This window comes from Mustela lutreola, chromosome 8, assembly GCF_030435805.1.
Source record: "Mustela lutreola isolate mMusLut2 chromosome 8, mMusLut2.pri, whole genome shotgun sequence".
NCBI lineage: Eukaryota > Metazoa > Chordata > Mammalia > Carnivora > Mustelidae > Mustela > Mustela lutreola.
This window is the reverse complement of record NC_081297.1, coordinates 79,938,423-79,957,802: the sequence shown is the minus strand read 5'-3', so window position 1 is coordinate 79,957,802 and position 19,380 is coordinate 79,938,423. Positions and strand designations below refer to the sequence as shown.

At 35.7% G+C, this 19,380-nt stretch overlaps 1 protein-coding gene across 12 annotated transcripts in view; it reads left to right on the top strand.

Moving 5' to 3' along the window:
• Window positions 1-19,380, top strand: part of SOX5 (SRY-box transcription factor 5) — a 995,891-nt gene that overhangs the window by 858,658 nt on the left and 117,853 nt on the right. For 9 of the 12 annotated variants that reach the window (XM_059185762.1, XM_059185763.1, XM_059185769.1 and 6 more), the window contains one exon: window positions 9,364-9,487. In XM_059185762.1, the coding sequence (XP_059041745.1) occupies window positions 9,364-9,487 (124 nt within the window). The remainder of the gene's footprint in view (window positions 1-9,363; window positions 9,488-19,380) is intronic. The other 3 variants (XM_059185770.1, XM_059185764.1, XM_059185771.1) reach the window with 1 other exon arrangement.

Below are 19,380 nucleotides of genomic sequence, written 5' to 3'. Positions count from 1 at the left end.
AGAAAATTGCACTGTGTCTTGACTGGATTATTTCTCTATCCATGTGAACTATCTCCACCTCTCTGTGGTGCTGCCTTCTTGCCTTCTTTATACAAATTGAGTTTGTATCATCTAAACTCATAGGGCCCAGGGGCCCTTCGGCAACAGAGGGGAGGAAGAAAGGGGGAATTAGAAAAAGAAACCGTGACAGGCAGTTTTGAAAAGAAAAGCAATTTTCCTTGTGGATCTCTTCCTAAATAGGAGTCCTTCAGTGCAATATTTTGCTTCTGCAGAGCAGTCAGTCAGAATCAAGTGCATGCTTGTGCTGTTTTGTGGGCTTGGCATTGACAGGTTTTATTTAGGAGGGGTGGGAATACAGGGGGATCGGATGTGGAAAAGTTAGTAGTTTGGCTCTATCAGCCCTGGAGGCACAGTTAGCACTTGCAATGGGACAAAAGTATTTGTAGTCATCAGATAACTTTGCAGTCAGCTTCAATAGCATCACTCCTTTCTTTTTTTTTTCCCCTACTTTTTTTTTCCTACTTTTTTTTTTTTTTTTTTTTTTTTTTAAACTTTGGCAGCCAAGCTCTTAGTAGAACCATCTGTCTTTCTATTAGTATTTTTGAGGCCTGTTTTGAAGCCACTTTGCTTGGCAAAGTCACTTTCATCCTTGGAAACGATTTTTAAAGAAAGTTCTGTGGCTTTTTGCCGAAGAAGAGTACTATGTAAAAAAAATCCACATGGCTGTTCATTTTTGTTCTAAAAGAATATGGCTACTTTGTCTTTGTCTTGAATCACATGAAATTAGAGGTGATACAACCCCAGTGTGGCTGTTGGGAAGTGAGAAGCAGGCATTGCAATTTTAGCACAGTTTTTATGTCCCTGCATCTCTCGATGAGATTTTCTTTAGTCTTCCTAGTAGATTAATTGGAAGATAAATGGAGGCCTTTATTCTTCATTTTCGGGTAGTTTTTTTCGTTCCTAAAAATCACTGCAATGGGTAGGATAAACTGACAAATCTCCTTTCTGGTCTATGAAATGAAAAATCACAAACTGTTAGTGGTCATTGACGATCCCATGCCTCTTCTCGTTAATGATAGAAAGTCAGCTTTGTCATCCTGGTTACTCCGGTTTGGGTAATTATCTCCTGCCTACCTAAACCCCTCTTGTAATCTCCTTTGGATATTATCTTGTTCATTTTCTCCAAAACTACTGTGTAGTGTCCCTGTGTGCTTCTAAACAGCTGCCGTGTTCCTCACTGAAGGTGGCTGAATTTCACTTGTAGGTGAACGGATCCCTAAAGATGCCGTGTGCTCGAACACAGCAGTACTCATCTCATTGAACTCTTGAGGAACATTTGAAAGTTTTAGATTTTGCATTTGATTTGTATTTGTGAGGACTTAAATCATGTAACTGCCTTTTATTTCAATATTTGTATATGTAGTTTAAGCAAATCTACCACTCTACGTTAACTTCCTGTTGTTCGAGCTCTCACACAAACTGCTCTTTGACATCCTGGAGTCCCTCTAGGTATTCAGTTCCTCTATTTTTCCCATCTAGTAATGCCTTTCAGACCTCTCTTCCTGGCATGGAACCCGAAGCCCATCGCTACTCAAAAGCCACCTTTGGTTTCCTTGTGATGTTGACTTGCTGAAGTTCCCCCAATCTCTTCCTCTTCCCCAACCTGGATGCTGGATTTCACCTTCTCTGCTGCTCATCCGCAGTGACCGGCTCTGAGAAGGACCGAAGGAAAGGGAAGACTCACAGCATCCTCATGCATGACGTCTCTCCTAAGGCTTTAGCATCCTCTATCATTCCTTTAACTGTCCATGGTTTACTTTCTTTTTCATTTCTTTCAGTGACAATCCCATACTCTCTTTCCCTGCTGAACTCCCTTATTCAATCCCCATCTCTCTCATTTGAGGCATAGAGCCTTGCCTTCATCACTGAGGAAAGTTCTTTCCTCGGGCCTGATTTTCTTTACCTTCTCATTTCCCTATGCCTTAAACATAGCTGCTTACATCCACTCAAATAACACCATTCCGCAGGGCCCATTGTTATTCTCACTCAAAACTAATCCCTACATGTCAATTTGCCTTTCAGCCTCCTCTGGAACTCTGGTCCACCAGTTAGTTTCTCTCTTTCTTACATTCAAAAGTCTCAATTTCTATTTCCTCCTTTCAGTTAATAAATGTTCTGAAAATACTACTACCCAAATAAAGTCTCTGCATCCCTAGGTAGCTGCTGTTGGAGTCTCTCCTAACTTCTCCTTGAACCTTCTCTGAACAGTAGTCTACATTGGTGTCTCCTCATTCATACTGCAAACTTTTGCAGTATGGTTCTACCCTCTGTTGTGATGGAATTGATGTTGTTAGATTCATCACTATCCTCTAATTAACAATTCTAGAATATATTATTTTTTTCTCTGAAATACTCTTTCTGCTACATGCCCACTTTTGGTCACTAAGTCAACCTTGAAACTCCATTGGTTTTTGTGACACCGTACTCATGATTTTCTTTATTTTTCTCTTACCTCTCCACTTGTAGATTCTTCCTCCACTGCCCATCCTTGAGCTATTGTTGTGACCAAGATTATTTTAAGCTGTCTCTTCTCTTTTTACTTTAGACCCTCTCCAGATTGGTTAGTTCACTCTATCAGCTGGTGATTCATCAGACTGTAACCTCTAAAGATCTTTTCCGTGACTTCAGATTGGAGCCTTATCTATCAACAAGATATCTCCAAGAGAATAGTATTTAGGTACTTCAAACACATCATATGCAAAACCATACTCATTTATCTTTCCGTGAAAACTATCACAACCCATCTATGTTTTTTTTCTGGTATAAATAGTTACATAAACTAGATACCTGAGAGTTATATTTGACTCTGTCCTTTTATTCATATATACATATATGTATACACACACACACACACACACACACACACATAATAAGTATATATAAATACTTTAGGTACATGGACTTGTTACATATCCACACATACATAACCTCCCCCATTATCAACAGCTTTCATTTTTTAAAAAAATATTTCTTGGCTTTTTCTCCTTATTCCTAACCCTCTTATTACTGATCAAACTCTCATAATGTACTGCCCAGTTGAGTCTTTTATCTTACTACCTGCCCACTTCCTATGTTGTCTCTACACTTGGTATTTCAAATTTCTTCTCCATATAACCATCATAGTATTCTACCTAACCTACTTAACATCCCTCAGTAGTGCCCCAGAGCCTACATGGGGAATTTCATGCTGCTTACCCTTATACACAAACTGATTCAGATAGACCTTCTCACCACTACTTCCCTCTTACCTTTTTTACTATCCCAGATGGCATCCCCTTTGCACAATGTTTTTTCTTGTCCTTATTTCTTTGCTCATGTCTTATCCTTTGCTTAGAATTATTTTCCCACACTCCCATCTCTTTGCTTGGCCAACTCCGACTTATCCATTCAGACCCTGTACCCATGTACCTATCTCCAGGAGGCTCGCCTTGCTTTCTCCTGGCTGTTAGGAATCTCTCTGTCTGTGCTTCCAGAATATCTTACAAAGTGTCTGTTGTTGAATTAATGACAGTGTATTATAGTTAGCTATCTAATTTGCCCCACCAAACTGACCCAGAACTCCTAGAAAGCAGGCATCATCATATGTGAAGTCATCTTTGTATCCCTGGTTACCAAAAAAGTGCACATTCTGCTTAGTGAAAATGTTGATTGAATGAATAAACTCATAAACAGAGCCATGTGACTGAAAGCTAAATGACTAAGTAAAAGCTAAATAATTAAGTATCTGGTTGATATATTAGTATATTCAGGGAGTGACTAAAGGGTTTGCAATAGAGTATCTACATAAAATTGAGAATATTTAACTATGTATAATTGATAAGTATTAACTTGGTTTTTTACAAATATGGTGAAGTGGTTGGTTTGTGTTGGATTCTTAAGATTTTCGAGGCAAGACTGCACTATATGGTAAAATTATAAAAAATGTTAAAACATAATATGCCATCTTAAAGGAAGTAACCCTCTTAAATTTATTGTGGTAGTTATTATTCTAACCAGTGAATAACATGCTTCCTATTAAAAGGACTAAAATTTTGTGACAAAACAATTTTATTGAAACTTAATTATAAATGTCACACATTTTAAACCTTAATTAGAAGCTTAAAAGGAATTCCGTGCATTAAGTCAAAGAAAATAAATGAATAGTGAATAGGGTTTGGAAATATTCAAAACTGTAAATATGTGTGAATTACTAACCCTCTAAGAAACTAGTTTTAGAATTATTCAGAAAATATTACACAGTTTTAATGTGATGTGTCCTTTTCTCCCAAAAGGTGACCAAATTTCAGTAACAATAAACTGAAAATTAGTTAAGATATAGCAGTTATACAGTTGGCACTCATTATTGGCACTAGTTATGTTCTGTAAAGTTGGCCAATGCTGAGTTAGCAAATATCAAACAGTCGTTCCTGGGGAAAGTACAGTTAGGTTCCTCTGAGCCTTTGGTTTCACCATTATGTGATCAACACATAACCTTGTTTTATGTGTGTTTCTTTTTAAAGACATCTTATTAATATTTTTATTGATTTTATATGCATTTTAAATGGTGAAATCACCAACAAAATGTCTTACTCCTTTGCACATGTCTGTGAGTGCCTGCAGGAGCACTGCTCCAAGTAAATTTGGTATGGAGAGGTGACGAGTTTTAGTGAGTAGACAAATTTGCACATATAGATTTTATAAATAATAAGCAACTGTATTTTGAGACGCATTTTAGTTGCATATGTGGATTAGCCATACATTTTGGATTATATTTATTTTACTGTTTCTCAGTCTCAAAACTCTATTATTCGATATATGTGGATCTTGGAAAATTTAGACACTGAAAGAAATTATAAAACTAAAGCAAAATGCATTTCAGTAATTGTAATAAGACAAAAGGTTCAGAATACACAGATTTTTAAAAGCACTGGAATTCATTACCATATATCACTTAGAATTTTCAAATTTTTACTTGAAAAATCAGTTAAATTATTAGGGTTTAAGTGATTTACCTGGATAAAAACTGTCACACACAAAGAGTCTATGTGCACACAAAAACTAGCTAAACAATATAACAAGGAAATAAGAAAACCTCCCGTTTATAAATATATTTCAAGATGTTATATTTTTATTGAGAGAGAGAGGGAGAGTATAGGAGCTGGGAAGGGACACAAGGAGAGGGAGAGAGAGAGAATCCCAAGCAGACTCTGCACTAAGCTCAGAGCCAGATGTGGCACTCAGTCCCACCATAGATCATGAACTGAGCCGAAACCAGGAGTCGGACACTTAACTGACTGAGCCACCTAGACACCCCAGAAATAGAAGTATTTTTAAACAAACTTAAAAATAAAATTACCAAAAATTTACAAGAATTATATGAAGCAAAACAAGATTTGAATAAATTAAAAGATAAGGCCTGCTATTGGCTATCAAGCCATCAGGTTAATGAATTCAAATAGAAATTCCATATCCTAAAATTAATGTGGAAAAACAAATATTAAAAAAAAATCCAGGAAATATTTGAAAAAGAAAATAGTAATAATAGAGTAGTAACTTTACCTATTATTAAAACATACTGGAAAGGTATAATTAAACAACATGATATTAGAATATGATAGGCAGACATATCTGTCCATTACAGAAATATGTAATAAGTTTCTAATATATCTGGATTACTCTTCTATTTCTTCATGCATACATAATTCTAAGACTTACGGACATATCGTAATGTGACTTTAGCTGAGCCTTAAAAATAAGAACATGAAGCTGTACTTTATGCTGTCATTCTTCTTTGGTGAAATTGGATTCTTTTTTGGTCAGTAAGCAACTATTACCCAGAGGCCTTTTGTGGACATTAGGAGTTGATGCACAAAGATGTATTTTAGAAGATGGGACTATGTAACTCATTCTTCTTCTTTATTCATGAATTATCTATCTATCTATATCTATATCTATATATCTATATCTATCTATTTATATCTATATATATATGTATACATAATAGTTTTGGCTGCTGTGCTAAGCTCTAGAGGTCCAGTAATAAGTTATAACCTCTTTGCTAAATAAGCTCGTAGGTCATCAGAGAGACTCGAGTTATACAAGTAACTATTATTCAATACAGTAAGCATTGTATTAGCTTTATGAGGTTAAAAGAAGTAACAGTTCTTTCTGCCTGAAAATTGGCACCACAAGAAAGAAGAGCTTCACAGGCAAACACATTATGTGGGTCTCAAAAGCCTTTGAAAAATAAGTAGAGTTTTGCCAAGAAGAAAAGGAAAAGAGAAAACACTCAAAACAGAGGAGAAAAATACTTTTGAACACACTCAGGCATGGAAAAACACTGAGTATGCAAGGAACTCTTGTGGTCCTTTGAGGCAAGAGTAGAGCATCTGAAGAGCAACATATCTGGAAAGACAGACTGAGGACAAATTGTGAAGAATCTTGAATACCGTACTGAGGGATTTGGTTGTTCTTCTTTAGGTAAAAGCAAACCATCACAAGATTCTCACAAAAGAGACATATAAAAACAGATAAAAGACTCAATTAGAAGGAATTCTATGAGCCATCTAGCTTAATATCTGGTTCTACCTGCCGGGCCCCAGAACCTCTAAGAGTCAGGCTGTCTCCCCTTCAACAGCTGACATAACTGAAGGTGCTCTATAACTCAATGCAAAACAGGAAGGAGACAAAAAGATTTGTCGACAGTGACTGAAAGCATTCTTTAAGACAGTACTTCTTAAATCTGGATGTGCACTGGAATCATCGGGGGAACTTTAAAAAATGTTCATGGCTGGGTCTCACCCCTATTGATTCAGACTCAGCTGGCGTGGGAAGCAGTCTGGGCATTGAGAATTTTTCAGCGCTTGCCAGGTGATTCTAATATGCATTCAAGTTTGAGAACTCCTGCAGTCCAACAAGAACCTATTGTTTCTACAATTCTGGAAGTTATTTTTTCCCCAAACTTTAAGGTATCTGAAATTTGGGTACTTCTTATAACCCTTACCTACCTTTCATTTGAAATCCCTTTCTTCGTCCCTCTAAAATGCTGCTGTTAAATGTATTTGGACATCGTAGAACCGATGGTATTTTCAAAGGGAGGAGATGTGCTGTATACAATATGATAACTTACAAACAACGAAGTAGAAAATACATACGGGAGCTGATATTGCTGTTTGTTTCTTTCTTGTCCATTCTGCCCAGTGTCCTCTTGCAACTAAACGTGCACCCATGCTGTTTTTGCCTTCGGATGCCTATCTCTTGTTTTAGACCACTTATTCCTACAAACGTGTTCAATAGGCACTCTCTAATTTTGAGTCTTTAATCAATTGCTTTCCATTGGTTTCTGCGTAAGGTATAACTTTCCTCCAATATGCTCAAAAATTGTTGGCTGTAGTGATCTCAATCTTAATAGCTAACCTTAAGACACTGTCTCTCTGTATTCCTGTTTTGTTATCATTCCTTTTTAGTTTCACTCTGGTGGCAGTGATAGGTTTAAAATCCTTTTGGCTAAAAGAAATACTTTCCAATTTGGAGCCATTGCTGAAAGCAGATCTCTCATTCTTGGGGTGCTTATGTTTCTGTCTCTGTCTCTCTCTGTCTCTGTGTCTCTTTCCCTCCCACCTTTTTCTCAGATATTTCCCTGCCCAAACCACAGTGCACACTCAACAACCAAAATCTCAGAAAAAGCTCAGAGCTTTACTGTGAAAGATGAAATAATGGGCAAACTGAAAGTAGACTTTTAAAGTGAGAAACCATGAGCTCTATGAGAATCACCCGTTCCCCAAGAATGTTCAGTGCCAATGAGAGAAACGGAAAACAAGTCTGAGAGATGGCTCAGTGTTGCTCTTAGGATTCAGAACTGAGGGGCGCCTGGGTGGCTCAGTGGGTTAAGCCGCTGCCTTCGGCTCAGGTCATGATCTCAGGGTCCTGGGATCGAGTCCCGCATCGGGATCTCTGCTCAGCAGGGAGCCTGCTTCCTTCTCTCTCTCTCTCTCTCTCTCTGCCTGCCTCTCAGTGTACTTGTAATTTCTCTCTGTCAAATAAATAAATAAAATCTTTAAAAAAAAAAAAAAGGATTCAGAACTGAGTGAATTTGCAATCTTTCCTGGGTTTTGTCTTCGTTTTGTTTTGTTTTGTTTTGTTTTTAAATTATTGTTCCCACTCTAATGTGATGGGCAGACGTTACATTGAATCTTGCTTTTCTTGTTCACTCTTCTTTCCCTACTGACAAGCTCATTTTCTTGTGCATAGTAGGTGTTAATTAAATATTTTCCAAATGACTTAATTAATGCATGGAAAGGGAAGAGTAAGGGAGAATGAAGTGTCAGATGTGTGATTTTTAGTATGATCCTAAATTCTTGGTCATATATTTAGTGACAAACACTAACCAATAATCCTGTTCACCGGGGTGATCTTGCTTAATTAAATATTTGGGGGGGAAAGCCAACTTATTTTAGTGATGACAATCACTAATGTCATATTGCGGCAGAAATGACTATATTAGGTTATATTTCTAGAAATCTCTGCTCGGTTCAAAGAAGATAGTGATTCTGTTGTGCTCAGTTATTTATTTACTGATGTGAACCCCATATTCTGAGAGTGACGTAAGCAAATTAGTGTGTATTCCAAGGATGGCAACCAAAACAGAGACCTTGTGGTTTGAGGAGTGGTTCAACGGATTGTAAAAGATAGATAAAGACAAAAGTATAACACAGAACGAGATTCTGGTGACGGGGTTTTAGACCTAATCTAACTGTCCCATTCCTTGGCCGTGGATGAGTCTCTTCTCTTTTGGCCCTGGTTACCTTTTTATAAACCAAGGGGAAAGTCTTAGTGACTCTCTAAGTTTCTTTGCCAGCTCTTTTGTTCAAAAAAATTGCAATATTATGTGAACATGACAATTATCTTCAAATAATGAAAAGCTCGTTATATGTAAGATGATACCAGTTTGGTTAAGTTTGTTTTAGAAAGTAGCATCCTCCCTAACAGGATTTACAGAAGGAGACTTTAGTTCAACCTAAGGGTGATTTTTTAACCATTATTACATTAGGGCAATAAGAAAAGGCTTTCTTGTATGAAGTAGTGGTACTTTGTGTAGGATATCTAGGGAAATTATTCCTTAGGTTAGAAAGTAAATTTGGTAACACTTTCCAACTATAGTGTACTCTAATTTTCCTGTCTAAGGCATGACCTCAGGCCCAGTGTTTGGGCTTGTATGCCAGTATATTTGAATTGAATAAATGGTTTTCTTTACCATAACATAAGGAGGGTGGGAGGCATGGAGCACCAAAACTTCGTCTCTTTGATTCTCTCTATAACGTTCAGCAGGTTCAAGGTCAACTGCCGCCATTAATGATTCCCGTGTTCCCTCCTGATCAACGGACTCTGGCTGCAGCTGCCCAGCAAGGATTCCTCCTTCCTCCAGGCTTCAGCTATAAGGCTGGATGCAGTAAGTACCATTGATTTTCCATTTGGGAGTGGGTGGAGGGCATGGCTTTAAATTAGCCAATTTAATATTCCTGCCACACCAAGAAATGAGATCACCCATATTGCATTTTTATTTTAAAGAAGAAACACACAGAAAGTATAGAAAAGGATTTATGTTGGTATTTAAAAGAACTTAAGTTATTTCTGTGCTTCTGAAGCCAATAGTTGCTCTTTATATTTCAGTTTTGTAACTTCCATTTCCAGTGTATTTTTATAATATGAATATAATTTTCAGGTTTAGTTTGTTTTTGCAAAGATAAGATATGAATATGCTTTTCAATTGCTTTCCTTTGCTTTTTAAGATAAACTCAAGTTTCTTAATATGAATTAGTTGGCCTTTTATTATATATATCCTCCCTATATTTATAGCCTAATTTCTCAGTAGTCTTCCTTCAGTTCTTAGACCAAACCATACTCTTTTTTGACTCTGGACTTATATTGACAATGTTTATTCTCCTCAATAATCTAAATACCTTCCAACTCAGATCAGAAAACTTGCCTAACCTAGTTAGATCCCTTTCCCCTAGTTCCTTTGGATCCTATGTTTTTTCTCTTTTATTTTAATTGTAAGTTCTATGAGGACAGGTGCTGATTCTGTCTTATTCATTATTATACCTAAACTTTTAGTACAACATTCCATTACCTGTTGATTGAATGAATGAAGGAATGACCACCGCATTACAAACACTACAAGGACATTTTTACACTATGTGGGATATTAGGCTAAGATAACTGTTTATATAACTTATTACATCTAGATGTCTGTGATTTTATGACTTCTTTTTTTATCAGAATTGGAAATGTATACTGTTAGTTTGGTAAACAGTCTAATACTTCACTTTCTAAAATTTAAATAGCCAAATGCCCACCATAATCTGTTAAATAAAAATCATAGCAGGGGCCCCTGGGTGGCTCAGTGGGTTAAAGCCTCTGCTTTAACTCAGGTCATGATCTCAGGGTCCTGGGATTGAGCCCCGCATTGGGTTCTCTGCTCAGCAGGAGCCTGCTTACCCCTCCTTCTCTCTGCCTGCCTCTCTGCCTACTTGTGATCTCTGTCAAATAAATAAATAACGTCTTTAAAAAAAAATCATAGCAAATTCCAAAGAGAGTCTAGACTGATAAGCAACATATTTTATAGAACCTTATTACCATGGCCATAAAAAATATGGAGAAGGCAAGTTTATTGAAATATTTTCATTAATAAAAGTAGAACATAATTGAAAACAATTAATGAAATATCATCTTTTAGCTATTCATATAGAATATTATTTTGTAAAATCCAGTATATTTGGCTCATTTATATGTTAATAAATTGCCCCATTAACATCTTGCTATGCTTCAGTACTTTCTGCGTCTGAGAAACTGTCCAGCATTCTAGAAATCAGATCTAAGCTTCCTGCTAAATGATGTTTTGAATTTTCACATTTTAACATTTATTCCCAGTCTTTGAACCTTTCCTTGTATAATATTGAAGAAATGGGATATAGTTTTTTAAATACACAAAGCCATTTGAGAGGAGTAGATTGCAGCTACGGAGTCTAGACAAAAGTGAACTGAACTCAGCACTATAAAAATTCACACTTGTATGGTATTTGCAGTTTTTACACTCTTTATGCACATCTTTCTCTTGACTTCAGTTTCATATATTTTGAGACAGTGTTCTCACTCTGGATCCTGAATTTATTCATTTTGTATTATTTCCACATCATTCTGACTTTGTAGATTGATTCATCCAGATACACCAACATGTTTTTACAATTAAGGGCTATGTTTATATGCTAAATATATAATTATAAGAATAATTTAAATTCTAAATACAGAATTTTAAACTCTGTTGTTACATTAACTTCTGGGTTTTTATCATAAAATATTTTTTGTTTTGTTTTGTTTCCATTTTCCTAAGGAATTACTATTCACATTAAACACATGTTGCCAATGTATTTTTTGGTAACCTTGGTTACTAAAGTGAAAAAAAAAAAGACACTTTTAAAAAATCATCAGTTGTCTCAGACTGCACCTGCAATATATACATATAGACTAGTTCTGTTTTCCAGAAAGAAATTTTTTTTTAAGCAACTGTAGAAATAAGTCCCATTAGCAAATATTGTGCTGAAGAGAAAACCATATTGAATATGAACAATAGTGTAACTCGAGGCCTGGAAAAGGTCAAGAACACCTCTTCCTCACTCCCATTTGACAGAGTTGGCGTACTAGATTTGTTCAGTGTTAATGTGATGTGGCAGGGAGAAATTTTTCCCTTTCTAAAATTGTTCACATATTAACCATTTGATATTTATATCTTTGGTGCTTCAAATTATAAATAATACCATTTTTTTGGTAACCTTGGAAATAAAATAGAATAAAGCCTTTACAGCTGCTGGCAAGCTTGAAACTAGCATCCTGCCAAACTCTAAAACTAAGAAGCCAGTAGCCAAAGAAAGTACCACTCTTGTTGATACTCCAGCACTTGGAGTCAGTTTGGGTGGAATCAGTAAAGAGTCCAGACTATTCCTCCCTAAGCACATTTCAGGAAAGAACAGAGACAGGGAAGGACAGAAATCTTGCCATCTCTCTTTAATGGGCTTTCTTATTACTATCCACCATGTGTGACCTCTCTGCTCATCAGTTATTTTAGAGTATTAGGTAGTTCTCCATGAAAGAGGCTGACTACCTCATTTTGATATGAGTTTCAAGTAAATATGAAACCTGTATTTGTTGGTATCAAAAACTCAAATGCTTTCCATCCATCCACTCAAAGAAGGTATCAATGATAAATTTTTCTGTTTAGACTATATGACTTGATAAAATAAATAAAATAAAAATCTCTGGAACAACATAAAGTTAAAATGTTCTCAACAGGAAAAAAAAAATAAAAAAATAAAAACATAAGTTGGGGGCTGCTGGGTGGCTCATTCAGTGAAGTGGCCAACTCTTGATTTTGGCTCAGATCGTGATCTCAGGGTCCCGGGATCCAGCCCTGCTGCAGGTGGCAGGCACCTTATTCAGCGGGAATTCTGCTTCAGGATTCTCTCTCTCCTCCTCTCTCTGCCCCTTCCCCTGCTTTCTCATTCTCCCTCTCTAAAATAAATAATAAATCTTTAAAAAAATGGGGGGAATCCGACCGTCATCGATTGAGTTCATATCTTCTGTTTTCCAAAGAGGGAGGAAGCTTTCAGTTGGACATAAGAATATTTTCTCTTTGAGAAATGTGATGGTAGAAATACAGCATGGAATGGCGACCACAGGATGGAGTTGCTGGATTCTCTTTTAACTGCTAGAATGAATGTCAGTCAACAATAGAAGAGTAAATTAATAGCAGTACAGCTAAGAATTCAGAACAAACAATCCAGATAGAAAAGGATCTTTAAAGAATGTTGTAGTCCACTCTTAATCCATGAATATGTAAATAAATTCACAATTATTAATGTAGTATTATCAGAATCTCAGATTCTCATCTGGCATTTGCTACTAATGAAATCAAACATGAAACCACACTTATTCGTGGATCCAGATCTAGTTATTCCTTTTCCTACTTATTTCTTAATATTTGAAAATACCTCCAAATTTCTAAGGAGGTAAAAATAATGGTGCATTATTAAATTGAGTATTTTCAATATATGTAATAACTTGAAAATAATTATGTAAAAACACTGATTTGATCAATCAACTCAATTCACAGACCATTCAAGGAGAGAAATTAATGAAATAATCTGTATATTTAACTTGACAGTTCTATAAAAACTTTCAATTAAGTTGCTATGTGTAAACACACCCCAGTTTTCATATTGCATAATTACAAATCCCAATTTTTTTTTGAGAGAGAGAAAGGGCACATGTGCATGTGTGCACCCAAGTCGAGATGGGGGTAAAGGGCAGAGGGAGAGGGAGAGAAGGAACCTTAAGCAGACTCCATGCTGAGCTGGACTCAGGACTCTATTTTAGGACCCTGAGATCATGACCTGAGCTGAAATTGAAAGTCTGACATTCAACTAACTGAGCCACCCAGGTGCCCCCAAAATTCTAATTTTAAATTATATTTCTAGGTACCTGCTCATTTTAATCAGAAAGCGGTCATTAAATTTCTTGAAGTAAATTTTAAAACTAAGTAAGTTTCAAATGCTGAATAATAAAATAAGTGGTGTACAAATGAATTGGTTCAAATGCACTTTGGGTGGTTGAAGAGTCTTAGGACATGGTCCCTTTGCCTCTGATAGAAAATCTGACTGAAATCATAACCTCTTAACAAAGGGCTCCAACTAGTGGACCACAAAACTTGTTTCAGGTAGATAGTTTTGAAATAAAATGTACATGCTTTTGACACCTACACAATAGTTTCATGTTGGGAAGAAGGCACCCACTTTTGTGTTTGCTCATCATGGAAAAAAAAATCTAACAAAATTCAAAATAATTTTGAATGTGTATGTTGGCTTTAGCATATTAAACTTGAGAGAAACTTTTGAGATAAGGTGGTTGAAAGTCGTAAGTTTGGTTAATACCACTTTCAACTGACTCCAATTTCCAGTTCTCTTTCAATAACACATGGCCTCCTTGCACCCCACCCTCAAGGTTAAATGCTGTTCCTTCAGAACACGTAGTTTATAGACAGAAATGAGAGGAATAGGTGTTTCTCTTTGTACTAATAACTACAGTCCTCTGCCCCTCTCCTTACTGTTTGTGTGTAAAATTTCTAGTCATATAATTCTAATAGCTAGCTGCCTTAGAAATTTTTGACAGGAACACATTTTATGTGGAAATAAAAAAAATCTACAGGAAGGCAATCCAATAAAATAACCCATTTTCTATATACGGTATAAAACAAACAGTTGTAAAAGAGTTGGCTCAAGAGTTAGTCCAAAGTGTCAAATTGAATGTGTCACATAGCTACAGATAGAATCTTTCCCCATAAATGGGCATGTGCCTCATGCTAAGGTTCCCAAACTGTGTGCTAAGGTTCTAGGGTGCTTTTGCTAATCCCCAGGGGCATACAGCATGTTTTAAAATTTCAGGGAAAATAGAGACATCTGTTAGACATTACATAAACTACCTTAGGTTTTGGACCTTACTACTTAACAAAATGATGGGGCATTTAGGTATTTCTTTTGCTCTCAGGTGCCATGAAAATATTATTAAGCCACTGTGGGTGCCTGAATCCAAGAAATTTTAGGAACTTTTGGCCTAGTCTTGTCTATACTCATTTAAAAACCCATTATGACCTTTTTTACTAGAAAGTTATTGGTGTTGACCTATCATATTATAACCACTTGTGCTTACGGGTTATGGACAATATTATATAGATAAGCAATTAATTTGATTACTTGATTAATTGTATAGATAAGCAATTGATTAATTTGACTAATTGATTAATTTGTCTATGCCAGTTGATTCCTGTGTCTATATGATCTCAAACATTTAATTGTTTTGTCTGTTTTGATATAATTAACCCAGTGTCAAGGAGGCAATTACTAGTTGAAAGCACTTGGAATGAGAGAGCATGGACTTGGAATCAAGTTTTGCCTTGTTCTGCTCCTTTGATTGTCCTTGGGCAGCTTACTGAGCTTCAATTTCCTTATCTAAAATATGGATTAATAACACCCATTTTACTGAATTGTTACAGAGCTTAAGCAGGATTATATATGAAGTAGTGCCTAGCATTGTGCCAGCAAAACATAGATCCTATTTCAAAAGGAAAAAAAAAAAGGATTCTGAAACCACACTTGACAATTAATTTCATTGCATATCCTATCTAGGATCACATTCATTCTGCCACACCTGAACGAGGCTTCCTCTGACTGGGAAAATAGAATTATTTAGAGAAAAGTATTACAGTGCTGAAGGAAACCACTTGTGTCATGTAGATACAAACTTAACCTTAACTATTTACATCACAATCACCAAGCTTTAACTATTCTGTTGGCATTTTCCCTTTGTGTATTTATCAAAGCTCATGTTGGAAAAGATCACGTGACTGAAAATGTATTTAGTCATTGTTTTGGCTGTATGAAACTGGAAATATATTCACATACTCTCTCCGCATTTTAACACGTTGATTAATTTTTCAGAAATGTGCTAAATAAAATAGCCATATAAAGTTACTGATTGAAATATTTAATTGCCTTATGAGATTAGCTTAAATAAATAGAAGTCGATGAGCCAAGCTTAATAAACTTAAAATATGCTGTATTTATTCTTCATCAGTGTTCTGAACAGTATTTCCGCTTCCAATAAAAAAGGAAACTCTCAGTTAATTAGTTCCTCATACCCACAATAAAATTAATGTTTAGGAGTTAAATACCATAAACTTCCTCAGGCATATTTGCTGATGTATTCCTGTTTTTGGTTAATGTCACATGTTTCACTGTTTAATGGGGATATCATGTGGGTTCCATTATATCTCTCTTGTGTAAAGGGTCCATGTGTCTGGCATTTTAGGAGACTGCATGCTAATTTCTGATTTAACTGTGTCAGCTGTGTCAGCTGACATACAGGTCATTGACAATCAGTGCTGAAACAATCACCAAATCACAAGCTAAAAACCATTGACATGGTACGCTTTTATCAAACTGACAAAATAGGAAACATGTGTTGTCAGGATCACATACGGTAGGTTCTTTGTATGTAAGCAGAGAGAAGAGGTTATAATCATATATTCGGGCTCCTGTGTTTGTGTGTTTTAAAATTATTGTGATCAGCTCTTCTTTTTTACCCTCTTCCCCTGAAACGTCTTATGAACCAATGACTTTGAGTGAACCTGGCTTTGTTGTAGAGCTTAGTAAATATAAATATGATATGATATGATATGATATGATATGATATTATTTGTTATACATTTATTATATAAATATATATAAAAAGTACTATCAGTAAAAATATATATGTAAATATATACTCACCTATATTTTTAAAGAATTGTTGTTGTACCTGAACAGCCATTTTAAATTCCTACCTGTAAGAAGTAAGATTGGTGGCTTTAAAAATGAGATGATTAAAAAGTAAAGAGAACTGAGTGCAGAAATGTATATAACATTCCACAATTTTATGGTGTCAGCCACCCCCCAATTCTTGTGGGAAAGATGTTCCAGGTCAATAAAATGTGTTTTTTTTTTTTTTTCTAAAAGGTAGTTTATAATGTTTTTACAAAATTCGTCACTGAGAAAGGGAAGATGTACATGTCTTCATTGTGACAAAGTGCATAACTTGGTATAAAAATAATAGCTTATATTGTACCTTATTGTTTATAAAACATACACATATAATTAATTTTTAAGCATCATAACTCTGTGAGATGATAACTGAGCTATGTTAGTAAATAGTGTTTGATCCAGTCCTTCCCCCCACCACACTCTACCAACAAAATACATATACAAGCCAACAAAAAAGCAAAAGCCCTTTTTTCAATAAATTCCTCAGATTTTACTATCCTATAAATATATATTTAATCTTTTAATCCATCTTGTTTACTTTTTTAACACTTAAGAACATGAGGATGCCATTCAATTGAAATATAAATCCATTTGGGTCAGTATTTTCTTTTTGACCGGATTCTTGATCATATAGATTGGTCAAAGGGAATGAGTGTTTGGCAAATGACACACTGTGCTTTAAGCCAAGGGGCCACAAAAGGTGGTGTTGACCATATATGAATTTGCCATTGTCCAACCTATCCCTTAGAATTCTAAATTCATATTTTTCTGGCCATGGCCAACATAGAATCTCATCTCTGTAGCAGGCTGAAACTAAGGTCATCATACTGAAGTATGAGCCCAAGAGAGCAATGCATTATTTTACTTGAATAAATGTAACTGTTGGTGATACCGATGTTTCTCTTCTCCAGGATACATGCTCATTCACTGTAAAAAACTCCATTAGAGGGACGCCTGGGTGGCTCAGTTGGTTAAGCAGCTGCCTTCGGCTCAGGTCATGATCCCTGCGTCCTGGGATCAAGTCCCACATCGGGCTCCTTGCTCAGCGGGGAGCCTGCTTCTCCCTCTGCCTCTGCCTGCCATTCTGTCTGCCTGTGCTTGCTCTCCCTCTCTCTCTGATAAATAAATAAAATCTTTAAAAAAAAAAAAAAACTCCATTAGAAGGCAAACTTTAGTCATGAGGTTGATAGGAAAATATGGAAGCAGGGAAAGTTGTTAACAAAACAGGGTAAGAGAGCATTTAATTCTAACTCTACAGTAGATGCCTATTTTCCACGAGGACTGAAGAAGTCATGCTCTTGGAATACCACGTGGAATTAGACACCTTAATAGGCTTACCTACTGTAAAAGACCAAAATGATACTCACCTAGTAGTCCAAACACTGCTCCCATGGTAGCTCCGTGATAGTAGATCCCAGGGTGTTCTCTTATTTATTTATTACATTACCTTCCACAAACTGTGTCTCCTGTCTCATGGTCTTGGATATCTTCCCCAGCTACCGTATCTCCATTCCAGGCAGCAGAAAGGGTAGAAGCAGAGAGAACTACAGCTATTTTTAAAATAGTACTATTTCCCTAATAATTTATTTTGGCTCTATGTTCAAAGAGTATTTTCTTAAACCTATTTATATAGTCAGCTCATAACAACCCTTCACATTTTTTCCTAATGTATTAAAGATAGCACTTGCTGACTACACAAACCTCAAACAATGTAGAAGTATAGAAAACAGAAACTAAAAGTTATCTATCTACACTCATATACTCCTGTAATCACACTCCCCAGAGATTATCACTGTTGAAAATTTGGTACTTATTTTCCCAGAAATAAATATATATCTAGATATAGATATAAACAGACATACATATGTACATCTATTTATATGTAGATACCGATATGTAATATGTATGATGTGAACATATTTATAGGTTGTAACATGTATGCTGTGACACATATATACGATGTATTTGATATATACTACATAATATATAATGTATGTGGGGTAAATGTTATAAATACAAAAAAAATCATGTCAATCTTTTCTTTCTCCTGCTTTTAGGTCTCACTTATCTTGCATCATATCTCAGTAAGCTAGATTACCATATTTTATTTGTATTCGCCACTAATGAATATTTAATTTTGTCTACAATATTTACAGTTAAATAATTCTAAGGTAAACATTTTGTGTGCACATATTTGCCCCAAATGAATATTTCATGCAGCCAGTTCTATTCCCAGTATATGGCATTTTACTTTTAGTTACTTGTTCCTTTTTGAACATTTTTCATGAGACATTGCCTCCAAATGCTGATGCCCTCCTAGTTAGTTAATGGAAAGTCTAAAACTTTGAAAATTGACTGGTATAAGTCGAGCTATAAATAAGCATCAATGAGACTTGTAATCCAAAACTATTAATTGTCTGGATTTAATAAATTCTGTTAGGGAAAAACTTAAACAAGATATCAAAAGACCTTGGTAGTCACAATCCCATCTCATATCATTCTGTGCCCTTAGGCTAGTCATTTTCTTCTTTGTGCCCTAGCTTTTTAATCTTTAAGATCACTACACTAATGTCTGCCCTACCTACCCACTTCATAAGGAGATTGTAAAACTAGGTGGGAGAGTGTATGCATTTCTCAGGAATTTAAATTATTATATAAATATAACATATAATTACTACTTATTAAATGTATAAGTCTGTTTTGAACATTTAGGATGTGACATAATGAAAAGAATTCAGGAGTTGATTCTAGGCCACTATACGTCTGACCAAGACCTTTGCATTATTTGGTTTTCATTTTTTAGGGGAGGGATATTCCATAATATTTCTTAATTTTCAGAGGTCTAAAATGTATCATTCTAGTAGAAAGCTGTGAACCAGAAGTCATCCCAAATGTATAGCTCATAGCCTTGTTGTTTCAGAGTTTAGGAAACTTC